Source organism: Primulina eburnea, chromosome 7 (genome assembly GCF_022965805.1).
Source record: "Primulina eburnea isolate SZY01 chromosome 7, ASM2296580v1, whole genome shotgun sequence".
NCBI classification, from domain to species: domain Eukaryota; kingdom Viridiplantae; phylum Streptophyta; class Magnoliopsida; order Lamiales; family Gesneriaceae; genus Primulina; species Primulina eburnea.
This window is the reverse complement of record NC_133107.1, coordinates 7,501,327-7,517,379: the sequence shown is the minus strand read 5'-3', so window position 1 is coordinate 7,517,379 and position 16,053 is coordinate 7,501,327. Positions and strand designations below refer to the sequence as shown.

At 31.0% G+C, this 16,053-nt stretch overlaps 2 protein-coding genes across 2 annotated transcripts; one reads left to right on the top strand and one right to left on the bottom strand.

Annotated features, from left to right (window-relative positions):
- Nucleotides 1-9,217: 9,217 nt before the first annotated feature.
- LOC140837068 (CDT1-like protein a, chloroplastic) lies at nt 9,218-12,136 on the top strand. The gene is made up of 7 exons (XM_073203069.1): nt 9,218-9,414; nt 9,525-9,644; nt 10,110-10,335; nt 10,610-11,249; nt 11,347-11,437; nt 11,655-11,738; nt 11,944-12,136. Exons 1-6 carry the CDS (start codon nt 9,218-9,220, stop codon nt 11,707-11,709), a joined length of 1,329 nt encoding a protein of 442 aa, XP_073059170.1. The 3' UTR covers nt 11,710-11,738; nt 11,944-12,136.
- Nucleotides 12,137-12,897: 761 nt separating this feature from the next.
- LOC140837067 (RAP domain-containing protein, chloroplastic) lies at nt 12,898-15,669 on the bottom strand. Its single transcript, XM_073203068.1, has 3 exons — nt 13,688-15,669; nt 13,510-13,592; nt 12,898-13,206 (listed from the first exon to the last, which is right to left on the bottom strand). Exons 1-3 carry the CDS (start codon nt 15,537-15,539, stop codon nt 13,111-13,113), a joined length of 2,031 nt encoding a protein of 676 aa, XP_073059169.1. The 5' UTR covers nt 15,540-15,669; the 3' UTR covers nt 12,898-13,110.
- Nucleotides 15,670-16,053: the final 384 nt, after the last annotated feature.

Here is a 16,053-nt window from a genome sequence, read left to right as displayed (position 1 = left end):
TGCTTTTTATGCTAAGAGTACTACTTTTTATGGTGAATATGAGTAGGGTTGACCCGTCTCACAGATTGAGATCCGTGAGACGGTCTCATATGAGACCTACTCTTATCTTTAACATCATTGGTCATTCAACTTTTATCTCCATCCATATATCCGTTGGATCGAATATTTATATCCTACACAAATTTTATATCACCAACATTTTCAAAATTTATAACTATTTCGATATTTATCAAATTCTCAAAAGATCAATAACAAATTAAAGATAGAATTAGCAAACTAAACATGAAGAAATAAAAAGATATTATAAATAGTTTAGCCAAACAAAAGTATCCTACAAAAATAATATCAGTTTTATACTAAATATTTGTCTTCATTATTTCCAACTACCATAATTTAACAAAATAATATCAGAATTAATAAAAATATACATGCATATATTTATTATAACTTAATCTAATATTTAAGTCGTGTATGGTAGGATGTTACTAGAATCCAAGTTAGTAGAAGTGAATATTTATACAAAATAGTATTTCACTCGTGCAGTGAAACAATTTTTATATATATAATTAAGGCAAAAACTTGTGTGAGACGGTCTCACGGGTCGTTTTTATGAGACGGATCTCTTATTTGGGTCACCCATGAAAAAGTATCACTTTTTATGCTGAGAGTATTACTTTTTATTGTGAATATGGATAGGGTTGACCCGTCTCACGGATTATGACCCGTGAGACAGTCTCACATGAGACTCACTCTATAATTAATTATTAAAATTGATAAGTATGGACGTTGAATTAATTATTTAAAATACAAATAAATTGAATTTTATATCATACAACTAAAAAACAAATAAAATTTACAAATTCTGAAAAACTTCTCTAAATACAACGTTTGTGGTCGAATTTTTCGGCTGCTATCACATATCAAATTTTAGACTCTGGGATTCGTTACTCTGGATATAGAAATATACAACAGACTATGACTAAAAAACGAATTTTTAAAAATAGTTTTATATGAAATAAAGATTGACCGTATGGATTGTATAAGATACAATCAAAGTGGATTTCGGAGTGTTAAAGTGGATTAATTCATCTGGGAGACATTTATAAACTATAAAAAATGGAAAAATTGATCCGAAAATTCAGAGCTCGATCAAAGTAAATCGGATTGATTTGCGAAACAAAATCAATCTTGTGATACTAATATTAAAATAAGATTCAGTAATTTGTAGATTTCAAAATTTCGAGGACCGGGGAAATATCGAGTTGTCCTGTGGCCAATGAGTTATTGAATGCCACGTGTCCTTTTCAACAGTTGACCTAAACATGGGCAACGTGGCATTAAATGAATGGCCAAACCGATCAAAAGTCTAATGCACGTTATTAGTCATTTAGTTGAATGGAACCTTTTACCATCTATGGTTAAACTCGGAATCAGCGGCGGAGCAATGTGGTCAAACATTCGGGCTAAAATTTTTTATATATAAATTTTGTATAAATTTGGATTTATATTATATTAGTTTGGATAGATCGATTTAAAATATTAAAAGATTCTAAAATTTAAAATTCTAATACAGATAAAATTATATTATTGACTCCACCACTACATAATTTTGTTTTATCTAGAGAGGTTTACTAAAACCTTGTTGACCAAGCGTTAACATAACATGTGTATTATTATTTTTATTATTATTATTATTATTATTGTTATTGTTATTATCATAAAACTCATATTAAATCGTCTCAGAGATAAATTATTTAATCCAACTAATGGAAAATATTAGTTTTTTGTCAAAAGTATTGATTTTCATTGCATGTATCAATCAGGTCGAACAATCTCATGGATATAGATATGTGAAAACCGTCTCACAAGAAACCTACCATATTATTACTAGTAAGAATATATATATATATATATATGTGTGCAGGATAACAAAACTGTATATATATATATATATTAATTATATTATATTTATATTTAGTAATCAAAGAAAAATTACATCTCCAGATGTATCTTGAAATTAAACAATAATAAAATTAGGCGACATATATTATGGCGTATGTCACGAATTGTCCAAAATCGTCCATTTTCTGCCACCCCCACGTGTCTGCAATATGCACATAAACAATCAATCAATTTAAAAAAAAAAATCACATAGATATTGTAAACAATAATCACGATGACTACCAAAAAATTTACCATAATTAAATATAATATTTAGTATTTCTTGGGCATAACTTAATTTTTTTATTATTTTCATTTATAATTTTTTTTTATTAAAATGTGTATTTCAAGAAAATGAGGAGTTTTTCCTTTCAAATCAATCACGACGGTATTTTTAACGTGTCAAATGAAGAGGGCTACGTTGATTTTAAATATTAATTATTATATAAATATTTTGAAATATTATTAATTTTATATTTATATTATTACATATTATATATTGTGTAAACGTACAAAAATATAATTGAGTTTTATAAGCGTGGGTGGATAAATATATAAGGACACGTGGAATATGCAAGTCAATTAGACGGCTGCCCCTCCCCCCCAACAAATAAGATATTTTGAGGATTAAAATTCCTAAACCATCACAAAAAATATAGATTAATGAGGCAAATAGGTGGGGATTCTAATCATTTTCACTCTTGCATTTTGCAACATCGAAACGGTATTTTTTTTTTTTAAGATTACAAGAATACTTTACTTTTCACGGAGAGCGATATATTCTCAATGCAAAGCAAGTCTAAGTCATGTTAGCCTAACGCATGACATTTGCGTGTCACTTGATAGGGTTGGCAACAGTGACAGTGACGTAGTAGGAATTTCAAAATATGAAAGGTTAGAAAACAAAAAAAAAGTTATTCTAAAAATCAATACAACATTTTTCACATTACATAAAAAAGGCTTTCCGGTGGCGAAGATCGACAAGGCTTTTGGATGTCGAAAAGTAATGTATTATGGTGACATCCTCTACTGAAACAATTATGGATACAACGTTAGTGTATTGTGGTGCCACGCTACTCCACCGAGAAGAAAATCGTTATGATAACACCCAGAGTCGTACTTGTGTTCGATCGAGTTTGAAATGAAAATTTAAAAATAGGTCTTCTTGTTATGATAAATAATGCAAAAATTCAGTTACAAAATAATAAATACAATAAATAATAAATAAATATACAAGAAACAATATATTACATAAAAAATAAGTCAATAACTATTTAAAATAATTACATAATACTGATCTAGCTCTTTTATAGGAAAAATATATATATCAAATTTGTATAATCTAGTTTTCGGATCATTTCTTTATCAATAAAAAATATAACTAACTTATTTAATCTATTTTGTAATATTAATGATCGAAGATAAATTTTTGTTAACTTCAACAAGTTTATTTATGCTTAAAGAACTGTTAGTGGTATGATTAAAAATTATTTTATAGGCAATACAATTATTTGAAAATAAATTATTCAGTTTTTTCAAACATCGTAGAGTATTCAAAAATTGTTGAAGTTCTATAAATACTGCACAAGCTGGTTAAATGACTAACTCTATAACTTCTCCAAACTCAACAAATACCCTAAAGTCTATTGATATTGTTTAAATTGTTCAAGCCGAACTTGAAGAAAATATCGAGTTTGATCAATTATAAACAAAAAATATTCAAATTAATATTTTTTATTTAATATTGGACCAATTTTTTTCTTTCAGTAGGCTATCAACTCAAAATATAGATGTCAGACCCCTTCCGGAATCGGGCCATGAGGCAATGGCCTCTTTGACTTTATAGAAGGTCCGGTCCTATAAACACCTTATAAAATTTTATAGATTTATAAAAGATTTCAGTGGAGTCATCAATAAAAGTTTAATTCTCGATCAATGATAGAAAACGGGTTAAAATCTATATCTATATATCTATAAAAGTGTGGATTCTTGACATTGTTTTCCGATTGTGTATTGACAAGAATACCCTTCGTGCAAACTTGAACAAAATAAAACTTATTATTATTGTAATGTAAAGATAAAAATAATAGGACATAAATGTCTCATCATTACTAATAATCAATTGACATTTAGAGCTTTATAATTTCCTCATTATAAACTTTTTTACCATTAAATCCTCACACCGAAAAATTATATTTAATCAAAATTTTAAATTTATTTTGTGAATTAATTTCTAAATGCATGAACAAATATAATATTTTATAAACCTAAATTTAATTGTGAATTTAAATAATATTAATCAAAATCTATATTTACAATTGTGCAATGACAAAATTAATCTTCTATCCACACTTCAAGAATAGAATGTAGCTCCTATATTAATTTTATCAAATAATTCATCTTTATACTACATTTAAATATTTTATCTTTTTAATTTTCCTTCTAAAATTTTTTCCTAATGATTTTATTGTAATTTTGTAATTATATTTTTAGTGTTATTTCTAATTAAGTAATGAATTATACTATCACAAAAATAGAATATAATATAACTCCTATATTAATTTTATCAAATAACTCATCTTTATACTATATTTAAATATTTTATCATTTTAATTTTCTCTCTACATTTATTCCTAATGATTTTATTGTAATTTTGTAATTATATTTTTAGTGCAATTTTTAATTAAGTAATGAATTATAGTATCACAAAAAGATATATGAAAAATTTATAACATATGTGCAATAGTAGAATAACTAACATATTTTATGGGTTTTTTTTAATAAAGAATTGAAAATAAATAGTTTAATTCTGATTTTAAAAGATAGTACGATTTCAAAAAATATGAAAACAAAATTATCTACAACAAATATATATGTTATAGGCATAATTATTTTATTCAACTGTATAACTAAAAAATTACATGTATTGCTGATAAAATCAATCATCAGTCAAAATATTGAATATGTAATTCTTGAAAAGAGATTTAATAAGCAATAAAAAGACTCTAAGTTATTTTCTATGTAGAAACAATATATGATATAATCTTTATAATAAATATAATTATAATGATCATTGATTAGCATTTGTTAAAGTATCAGAATTTTTACATATGATATTTAATTATTTTGAAATCAAACTAATTAATTCAATAGATACAAAAATAACATTTTTTTATGAAAGTTTATTTCTTTTGTTATATTTCAAATTTTAATGGTGAAAATCATACCAATAGTTTAAAATCTATATTTAATAATTATTATATGAGTTTATTTGATATTTATCATATAATCTTATTTGACTGTGCATTTCTTTATATTTGTTGATTTATTTATTATTTTAACTTATTTAACAAGAAATTAATAGTCATCAGTGGTAGTCTACGAAATATCGATATATAGAATTTATTATCCATGATATAGAATTGTAAAAAAAAAAGTAAAAAAAATTATTAAGATGTTATATTTTACTATCAATATTACTATTTCATTTGTTTTAAAATTGTTTTTATGAGTTAGTCACAGTGATTTTAAATTGATAATTATTTGTCTTTAGTATGCTTCGCTTATGTAGATTATGATTTATACATTGATAAAATCCATAATTTGGTTGATTTTTAGGTTATTATGCTTTATACGTGGTGTTTGAATATATAATTTTTTAAAAGAATTTGTTACACTTCATTTAGTTCTATCTATTATGTTCTATACACTTTGTTAGATAACATAAAATCAACTGCTTGAATTTTAATTTAGAAAACAATTTTGAAAATAAGTTATATAAGTTCTTATAAATCGTCTAATATGATAAGAAATTAAGCTCAAATAAATAACAAAATGATTCAATTTTTTTTAAAAATCAATTTTTTTTAATTTGTATAATATAATTGATATTACGTGCAACGCACGTACATCATGCTAGTACTTTTATAATTGTGTAAGAGTCTGCTGGACTCAATAACTTGATAAAACAGCTAGATATAAAAAACAAGATCCGAAAACAAAGTTAAATAAACATAGCAAAAGGTGAATGAGTAATTAAATAAGAAAAGATTTGTTTATGAAAGTCCGAATTAAATTACTATACGTCTCTCTGTTTTCTTTCGATTCATGAAGTTACTTGCTCGAAAACTTTGATGAACACAACAATTTATACAAACCGTTTTAACTGGTATTTAACTCTAACCAGTGTTGAAAATCCTAGTAGCTCGATGATACTCTTAATTTGTTAAGAAAATGCTCTTTGATAGTTATAAGTCGTCAAACGTTTTATCAGATCATTGATAGAGTCAATTAAAACAACACAAAAGACCTTCAATTATCAAATACAAACTATTTAGGTGTAGATAAATGATACAAACAACACTTGAATGCTCATAGGATTTTCAAAATTGTCAGCTGTCTTCAATGTTCGATTTGGATGGCTCCGAACCTTACAAACAACCTTGACTGGCTTGAGAAAAATCAACTAAAATAATCAAGCTAGTTTGTCAGCTATACGTGAAATTTCTAAGAGGTCACTCACTTCAGCACTACTCTCGCTCATACACATAACATGTTCACTTGAACTCGTGATATAATTGTAATACCAATTGTTTGATCAATCGATTACTATTAGGCCAAAGCTTATAACTTTTAGTTATTGTGCAACTTTATTTAATTATACATGTGACAACGTATAGTGCATCTATTTGTGTGCGAATGTGTCGGATAGTTAAGTCCACAAGTCCGAGGAGGTTTGTGTATATCTACTGATGCTATGTCATATATTGTTTCCTTACCGTCGATTCTGTCACAGTAGAGACGATATTATCCATTAAGATTTGAAGTTATTCTTTTATGACCTATCTAGCTAACCAGATTGAACGGCGCAATGTCAACAATTTGATACACGAAAAGTTCTCAAGAAGTCACATAATCTCAATACGACTATCAATCAATGCACATGTTTAACCCAACATCGTGCATGATGCAATGGAAAATATCCCGAGATTCTAGTCACATTAAAAATGATTTTATGGAAAAAAGTAAATATATATAAACATCAATTAATTATAAGGTGAAAATCCCAAAAAAAAAATTGAAATATGTATAAACATAAACCGATTCTCTTTAGTTTGGTCACGGATTCTCAATCTCAAAATTGGGTGGTTTTGGAAAAAATGGAGCTAAATTTTTTTATCGGATAAGAGGTGAGAGGTGGAGGGAGAAACATGAGTTAGTGGAGATGCAATTTTGTATTAGTCATTTATTGTTTAGTATCTTAACTACATTATATATCCAAACAATAATGAGGGAAAAATTGAACATCTACTTAAATGATCAAATGCATTCGATCATATCCATGCAACACTTCCTATACAAATTTGGATCTTGACGTATGTCATTTTTTTGACACATGTCAACATTCTACTCGAGCCTTGGGTTTTGATTCCGAGCAAGATTCTGCAAACAACGTTTGCACAAGTAGGATAGAACAAACCGTTTCTTCAAGAAGTGTGAATATTTTGCTGATTTTAAAAAATGAGCTAATTGAATCGGTCTGATATCTTTATATAAACACAATCTTCATTTCAATATGTCAAGTGTATGATTACTCGATTATTTTTGTTTCTTAAATTGTTTGTCATCTTAGTTATTATAAAATTAGCTAAAGTTTTAAATTACTCCGACGAAATACTTAATTTAATTTAAATTTTTGTGGGTTAAATTTCAAATTCCAAATATAAAAATTTATTTATTTTTAATTTTTGATCATCTCTTATATTATCTAAGGTTGCGTTTGGACGAAGCCATTTGGATTTGAAGGAAGGGTTTGATGGACGAGTGTAAAATGGAAGAGAAGAAATTTCAAATACAAAATCATCCAAACAAAAACGATAAATTTACATCACAAATTTAATATAATTTGATTTCAAAGATTTCAGTCTAAAGCATCCTAGTAGAATGAGTTTTCTCATCTTGAAATAAAATTAGTGCGTGAAACAAACGTATAATGTGCGTAAAAATACTATTTATTTTAATTATTTTAAAAATATTTATTTATAGATTTATGGGGAAAACTACTATTTTCTTCCAAAATCCAGTAATCTTGGGTAGAACATTGCTTCTTATTATAATTTGTAAAGTAATAGAATTCAAAACCAATCTTTTCATATGTGCACATATGTTTTACTTCTATATTTAAACTCAAAACTATTTTTAAAATGTTGTATTTGAAGTTTTAAACATTTTATCTAAGAGTAGGTCTCTTGTGAGACGGTCTCATGAATCTTTATTGTGAGACGGTCTCATTAATCTTTATTGTGAGACGGGTCAACCCTACCTATATTCACAATAAAAAATAATATTCTTATCATAAAAAGTAATACTTTTACATGGATGACTCAAATAAGAGATCTATCTCACAAAATACGACTCGTGAGACCGTCTCACCCAAGTTTATACCTTTATTCTAAATCTAAATAAATAAAAAATCAAGAATGTTAAACAGAGTTGATTTTAACATTAAGTTTCATATTTTTTTTTAATTAAATTTGAGATAATTTGATGTTATTTGACATATTCATTCATTTATAAATTTGAATTTTCAAATATCCATACTATTAATTAATGTTAAAAAATTGACAAATTTAATTTTAAATTTAGAGAAAAACTCTTTCTTTCTTTGTTTTTTGTTTTTGTATTTTTATTAGACAAAAACTTGTGTGAGACAGTTTCACGGGTCGTATTTGTGAGACATATCTCTTATTTGGGTCATCCATGAAAAAGTATTACCTTTTATGCTAAGAGTATTACTTTTTATTGTGAATATATGTAGGATTGACCCGTCTCACAGATTAAGATGCGTGAGATGGTCTCACATTAGACTCACTCATTCTATTAATATATAATGACACGTATCGCGCATGCTATGATCCGATACTGTATTATTATCACTCAATATTTTTTATCCCAAGGCCCAATAACGTTTTATCAGCCCACAAAAGCCGCCGTTGCCAAGGTAGGATTCAGACCAGCCCATATTTTGAAACACTTGCTACTTTCCCTCCTCCCCTGCACCTACGTATCCGAACCGACGAGAAAACCCTAAACCCCCCAAATTCCATTTTACCATTCGAATTTCAAATCTTGAACAAAAGGTAGAAATCGAGTCATTGATACACAATCCACATCTTTTCATTTGCTTTCGTGAATCACGAACCACACAAGATGCTCTTGAATGTATATTCTGACGAAACATTCTTATCTCTATTTGTTTCAGGATCGAGTCTGCGAGATGAAAGACTTGGGAGAGGAAAATAATGCTCAAGAATTGAATGGAACCGGCCAAATTATCTCTTTCTCTGATGGTTCAAAAAACGAAGGTGAAACCCATCGTCAATGTGTGGACTTTTCGTCTCCTACACCGGTGAAAACGAACGAGCCTTCGCGGGTTAAATGCGGGGAAGCGCCGGTTGAAGAACTCCCTAAGAAGTGAGCTACTGTATTTGCGTTTTTGTTTATTTGTTTGCTTGTTTTTTTTTGTGTACTGGTAAATCAAACAAAAGCCTGAAAACTTTACAAGTTTTGTTTCTGAATTTCAGTTATGGGATCTTATCGGAGTTTTACGGTTGTATGATTAGTTCATTGAGGATGCTCAAACTACGTAACAGGGCACCTACATTTAAGAACATTAGCTGTCTTGTTGAAATTCTGACCGGAAGGTAGTGGTTGCTGCCAATTTTTTTCCCTTTTAATGTTGATGTTACTTAGTTTCTTTTTTTGTCTATTTGTTTTTATCGTTCTTTCTTATTTTTTTCATTCTTCTTGTTGCTCCTCGTATCTATCAGTGTAAACTGTCTGTTGATCTAAACTCCAACAATTCTTTCAAGTGAATCACTGATGGTTTGAATTGATGATTCTCGATAAAACTTTATGTACTTTATCTTATTAATATGGTGCCCTTTATTAATATTATTTTTATCATGATTGAATGTAGTGACATGAACTGAGACTCTACTTAAAATTGCAAGTCAATGAAGAACAATAATTTGCTGTAATTGCAATTGTGATGGCATCTGTCCATCTTGGTGCAATCTTTATAATTATTGCAAACTGTTATTCAATTTCAAACATATTTGATTGCTGTATGCACTTTAATCCTTCATTATTTTATGTCCATTTATCAGGAAATTCCTATTCACGCATCTTGCACAGATAAAACATTTGTTACCCGAAGCAGTTCAGATCGATAAGATTTTCATACATGATGATAAAACTAAGTGCATGAAGCCAGATATGAAGATCACATTGCTCTTTGATGTTGTAGATGATCATTGTGAGGAATCTGAGTTTGTTGCTCTAAGCAATCTTTTCTCTTCGAGGCTAAGAGATTTTTATGTAGCACATCTCGAGGTAATGTGATCTTTCTTTAGATGAGAATTTAGTCATTGAGGTTTGACAAGATACATTTTCTTAATACTTTAGGAAATGATCAATGGTTACTGATCCTCTAATTTGCATACCAAAACTGATTCACATGAGACACATTTAGTAGTAGCTAACTGCTATTCAAGACCTTTATTTGGTTTCCAGCTGTTTTCTTCATATGTAAACCTCGACGTAAATATTTGTTCTCTTAAATTCTTATATTGAAATTTGAATGTATGATTTTGGTTTTGCTAAACAGGATACACATGTCCCTGAAGCTACACTACCGGAGCCATTCAACCAGAGAAGTTTCACAGTCCAAGAAGACCCAGTTCTTAAGGACTTGTCAGCGTCACGTGACACAGATACGATAAGTTTATCTCATTTTCCTCCTTTTAGAAGATTCTTCTCTGAAAAGGCTGGTGTTCCAGAAATAGAGAGGACTGATCTCCTCTCACCTCTTAAATCCACTGGTGTAATTAATGAAGAAAATAAAAAGACCACGATGTTTTCAGATTATCCTTCTGAAGCCAGCATACGTGAGAGCACTCCTGTGAAGCTTGCCTCGAGTGGCGATATTCAGCTGGTTGAAACACCTGTGCAAACTACTCCGTTGAGGATAACTCCACCAAAGGCATTAGTGCTGACTTGTGAAGATGAGAGCAAGACAACAGCTAGCCAAAACTGCAAGCAGCCCTCTTCTACTGCTAAGAAATCATTAGACTTTTATTGTTCGGACGGCGATGTCACAAAAAATTCTCAGAAGGAAATAACAGTTTGTTTGTCCGATCTTGTTTTATTGATTCACAAGATATTCCAATCTGTCAATTTTCGCCCCATTACCAAGGAAGAACTTCTTCATAAAATTATTTTGCACAATTGTGAGATTGATGACCAAGGTACACATACATGCTTCTGTATTATTCTCTTCTGTGCTTATTGACGACCTTTTTCTTTCTTGCATAAAAGAGCTTGATTCCATTGTTGATTACTTAGATGAGGTTGAAAAAAAAATAGAGCACCTTGAGAAACTGGTTCCAGATTGGTTCTATAAGAAACTGGTATCCAGTGGCGACGTTCTATATAAGTAAGTTCTATTTTCTCGTTGCTGGATTTTGACTGTAGAAGGTTGTCTCCAACAAGTTAATCATTGCTTGCTTTGTTTGAGAAGGTCTGAAAAATCGTTTTACTGGAAATGGTTTTGATCTCAAATATACTTTTTATAATTCTTTATTTGTTTGCAAATGAATAAAGTTATGTGCACGCTTCTGTAAGTTTTTATGGCCTTTTTTGCCTATTTACAGTGTGAAAAAGGAATCAGATTTGAATTTGGTTCGCGAAAGAATTAATATGATCTGAACTTTGTGCCGAAGGCACGAGCTTATGAGGTAAGCATCAGGAAAATGTGAAAACTGCTCTATTGAGATTATTGCAATCATTATAGTCCCACTAGTCCAGGGGGGGAAGAGAGACAATTTGCTCCCCTTCGAATAGAAAAAATTCGAAAAATTTTCACATGTAATGTTTTATTTTGAAAATTATAATCTATGTTTTTGTTTATTACTCTGATATTGTTTTATGATCTCTTTTCAGAGAATGTTCAACTTTAGATTGGTCCATTGCAATGTAAAGAACTGGAGGATCAAAGTCTTCTTTCCTTTTTCTTTTTGGCTTTGTGATGTTGTTCCCTTAGTATGAAACTATTTACTCTGTTCGACAATTTAAAGACTATTGAATTCAATGCCCGTGCATTCAAGAATTTGAGTTGCAAATGCTCATAAGTGTTTATTTGGCGTATTTAATATATTTATTCCTTTATGCTCTTCTAAAATATAATATAATCTGTAGTATATGAAATGTATTGACACCATGGTTATATGGGGAAATTTGACCTTATGAGTTTGTCACTTTTGGTTTTTGGTCTCATATCTTTATCATTTTTTATTTATGTCTGATATTTTTCTATTATTTTTTAATATTTGGTTTTTTTTTTACTCAATTTCCACCGGTTGTAGAACGACATTTTTTTGGTGACATGTAAACTTTGAATTGGAGATCATCACATCACATAATCTGGAATTTAACATGCAATTCGACTTTAAAAATCTCCAATTTTAAAGAAGTTATTTTACAAAAATGTGGATTCGACCTGTTTTAATTTTCATATAAGAGATTATCTAATAACCCAAATAAAAAAATAAAAATCAGTCATGATTCATCTAATAACCCAAATAAAAAAATAAAAATCAGTCATGATTCAACAAGTAAAAATTTCAAATTTCGATTTTCTTTTTTCCGTCTCTTTTTTGTAAACTTCGAGCACAGTCGATTTACTACAACACATTGGTGGATCTTTTCATGCAAAAAAAATCACTCACCACTCTGCCATAGGAAGTAACGTTTCACCAAACAAATTACTAGAAGACTATAAAAATACTCTCTAAAAGTTATTTATTTAATACAATATTTAATCTTTTTATATACAATTGTTTCAAATAAAAAATATTATATATAAAATAAAAAACTTATAAATGCACAAAGAAAGTGTAAACAGATGAATGTTTACTTAAAATGATGGTATATAAACAGTTTCACATTCTAAAATTCAATCTTTGAATCCTTGACTCGTATAATTAGAATCACACCAAAGAGCTATCAGTTCGTGGCTAAGAACAGTATCCTCAGCTTAATAGATTGATGAGGGTAAAGATCAGAAAGCCATGATTTTGACACTAAACAACCACAGCAACCCATTGCAAACTATGCTATAACGTCGATCTTTTCCCTGTCTACATAACCACCAAATATTCGCCTGAGATACTCCAGCTGCTCAAACTCGCCTTGAAGTTCTTCCCACTGCAGGAATGCAACAGAGAGAAAAGCATTGGATTAGGAAATTCGTCGTGTGAAAAGTATGTTTGTTCAATCACTCCTTCATCCATACAAGTGCAAAAAGCATTATTGAGCAGTTTGTTCAGGGGCAAAATATTTAGTTCTACAAAATTAATAGAAGCATATGATTAGTCCGCAAGGTTATCACCACCTAGTCTGGTATCTAAGCCTTGTTATTGCAGAAACATGTGATCATAAGCGTAAATTCCAGGTCGACAACAGATGCATTAGATTTGACACACAAAATAATGGAAAACATGAAATTACTTCTTGATGAGGCACAGAGATAAGCTTCCACCCAGCTGCAGTAACAATGCGTTGTTTTAACATTGTATGTCCTAAAGGTATCCCTGAAAGGAAGAAGCATAATAATTATCATAGTATTGGAGAAGCACATACGATAAATCATCCTAATTGTTTAACTAATATACTTCCGTATACACACCAGAATTTCTTGAGAAATGAGTTGGCCCATCAATTTCCAGAGCAACTTTCTTATCGACCAACGCTGCATCCAAAGTGTAGCCATTCACTTCATATTCTTTGATCCAATCTAGGCCTGTACTAACAAGAAGACGGGCCACCTCCTTTTGAAATGAAGAGGTCACCTTCTCATTAAACCTCTTTGTTTTTCCAGCGCGATGGAGCTTCTCCTCAACCTCCTCTGGAAGAGATAACTGAGGATACTCCAGTTTTAAGCACTGATTTACCAGACGAACCTGAGAAGCAAACACGATATCTTCTCGAAGCTGCTCAGAAATTTGTTGCTCCTCAAAATGGCTCAGAGCTCTCCAGATATGGGAAAAGAAAACACGGTTCATTTGTCCAAGAACTGCATATGACCAAGACATATTACCTAGCTGATCTCTCACAAATGTAAATGTTTCAGGCACTGCAAATTCGTCAGATACAACATTATCAATGCTACGTGCTCCAATATCTTCATCAAAATAAGATGTTTCATGCACCAAGCTGCACTTAAGCTGTTTGACATCCTTAAACACATCATCAAGAGAGTCCAGTAAAGGGTCTGCAGGTTCACTGAGAGAAGCAAAAGCCCACAATACTTGAGCAATTTCTTGCGGCTTGAAAGTGTGAACTATATGTGAGGCTCTACTTGATAATTCTGGAAAGAGTTTCGGTGCAGAATGCTGCATAGAAGCAAAAGCCCCTGCTAGGTTCGCTATATTTTGCGAATTAAATTCAGCAACCTTAGTCAATGCCACCTCTGCGACCCTGTCCATTTCAGACAAATAAAGAAGCTCGCCTCCAATCTTGGACAAGGCATACGCTATATTTGAAATTCCCTGCGCCGAGCAGTCTGGCAAGGCAGCCATTGCCATCCCAACAAGCATACACATCTCCTTTTGCCGAGCAAATGCCAATCTACGAGTCCTCATCATTGAAACTTTCTCCATATTTTTGGCTATCCTATGCAACGCTGTGGCAATATTCAATGGCGAAAGAGGTGAAGGGCTGAGCCCTTTCCCAACGGCTGCGATGACTTCAGCCGTAGCCTCCAAAACTTCCGCAGCAGTCTGCGCCTCCACGATGACTTTATTCAAGTTAATTTCTTTCCTACGGTCAGAAGGCCCTGAAAATTGAGACAGCCTTTGAACAAATGTCTCCATGTTTTTTGCCTTTCTTTCTTCAAACATTCCATCAGAAATTTTACTCACCGTTCTCCTAAGGTGGCTGGCTTTATCCGAAGAATCCACATCAAAATCTGTATCATCGATACCAAAATCAAGATCCTCTTGCTCGTCACTCACTAGTTTTACACTGTCATTCTTGGGTTGGTTTGTCTTCTTCTTTTTCTTTTTCTTTTTCTTCTTTTCACCGGTAACCATACTCTCCATCTTTGCAGTCAATCCTCTGGATTCAATAGATTTCAAAGCAATCTTCCTAGCTCTCACACACCAGTCCATTTGAGCATTTTCTTGCAAAGAGCTAAACTTAGGCTGACTTTTCCTCTTCTTAGGTGGCAAATACGCATATGGGTCTACCTCCCCAAGAAACTCCGCCTCCCAACCCACATCACTAGAAGAACTAAGCCCCTTTCCATTTTCCATGCTATTACCGCCATCATCATCATCATCATCATCAGTGATATCCAAAGCATGAATAGCTACAGAAGTGCCATTTCTGGGATTGACCTTCGCAGGATTTATACAGCAACACTTTTGGAAAAAGGAGCCCAGATGAATTCCAGTAGGAAGTGCAGTTCTAAAGGCGATTGTTTTGGTAGATGGCAAATGAGAAGCGGTGACATACCACAATAAAGATGACGCTTCCATGGATTTTGAACTATAAATTCAGGGTAAAGTGGAAGCAAGAAGATTCGGCCTCACCATAAATCACTGGCTAAAATTATTCTCTCTCCGCCACGGCCACAGGTGCACCCTAGCGAAATTACCTCTGGAGTAACGGAGTTGGCTAACTGGATAAGATATACTCAATTTTTATTATTGGCCGCAAAAGAATCTGCCAAACCCAACCCCTAACTCAAAATTTGTGTTCATTTTATGAAATTAAATTCACCAATTAAAAATTAAGAGAAAAATTCACCAAGGAAATGTGTTATTTGTGTTTGTATAGTGCTGAGGATGGTACTTTGAAATTTTTTGTGTTTATGTTATAATGAATAAATTTGGCGATCGCTGGTCTGGAAAAGGAGAAGATGATATGATTGGCGAACGTGTGTGCATTGTTTGTTAGAGAAGTTTTAGATTATAAGGTTTTGATAGAATGCATGTTTTGCATATAGTTAAAACCAAGCATCTTATTTGTGCCGGTTTGTTGGAGATTTAT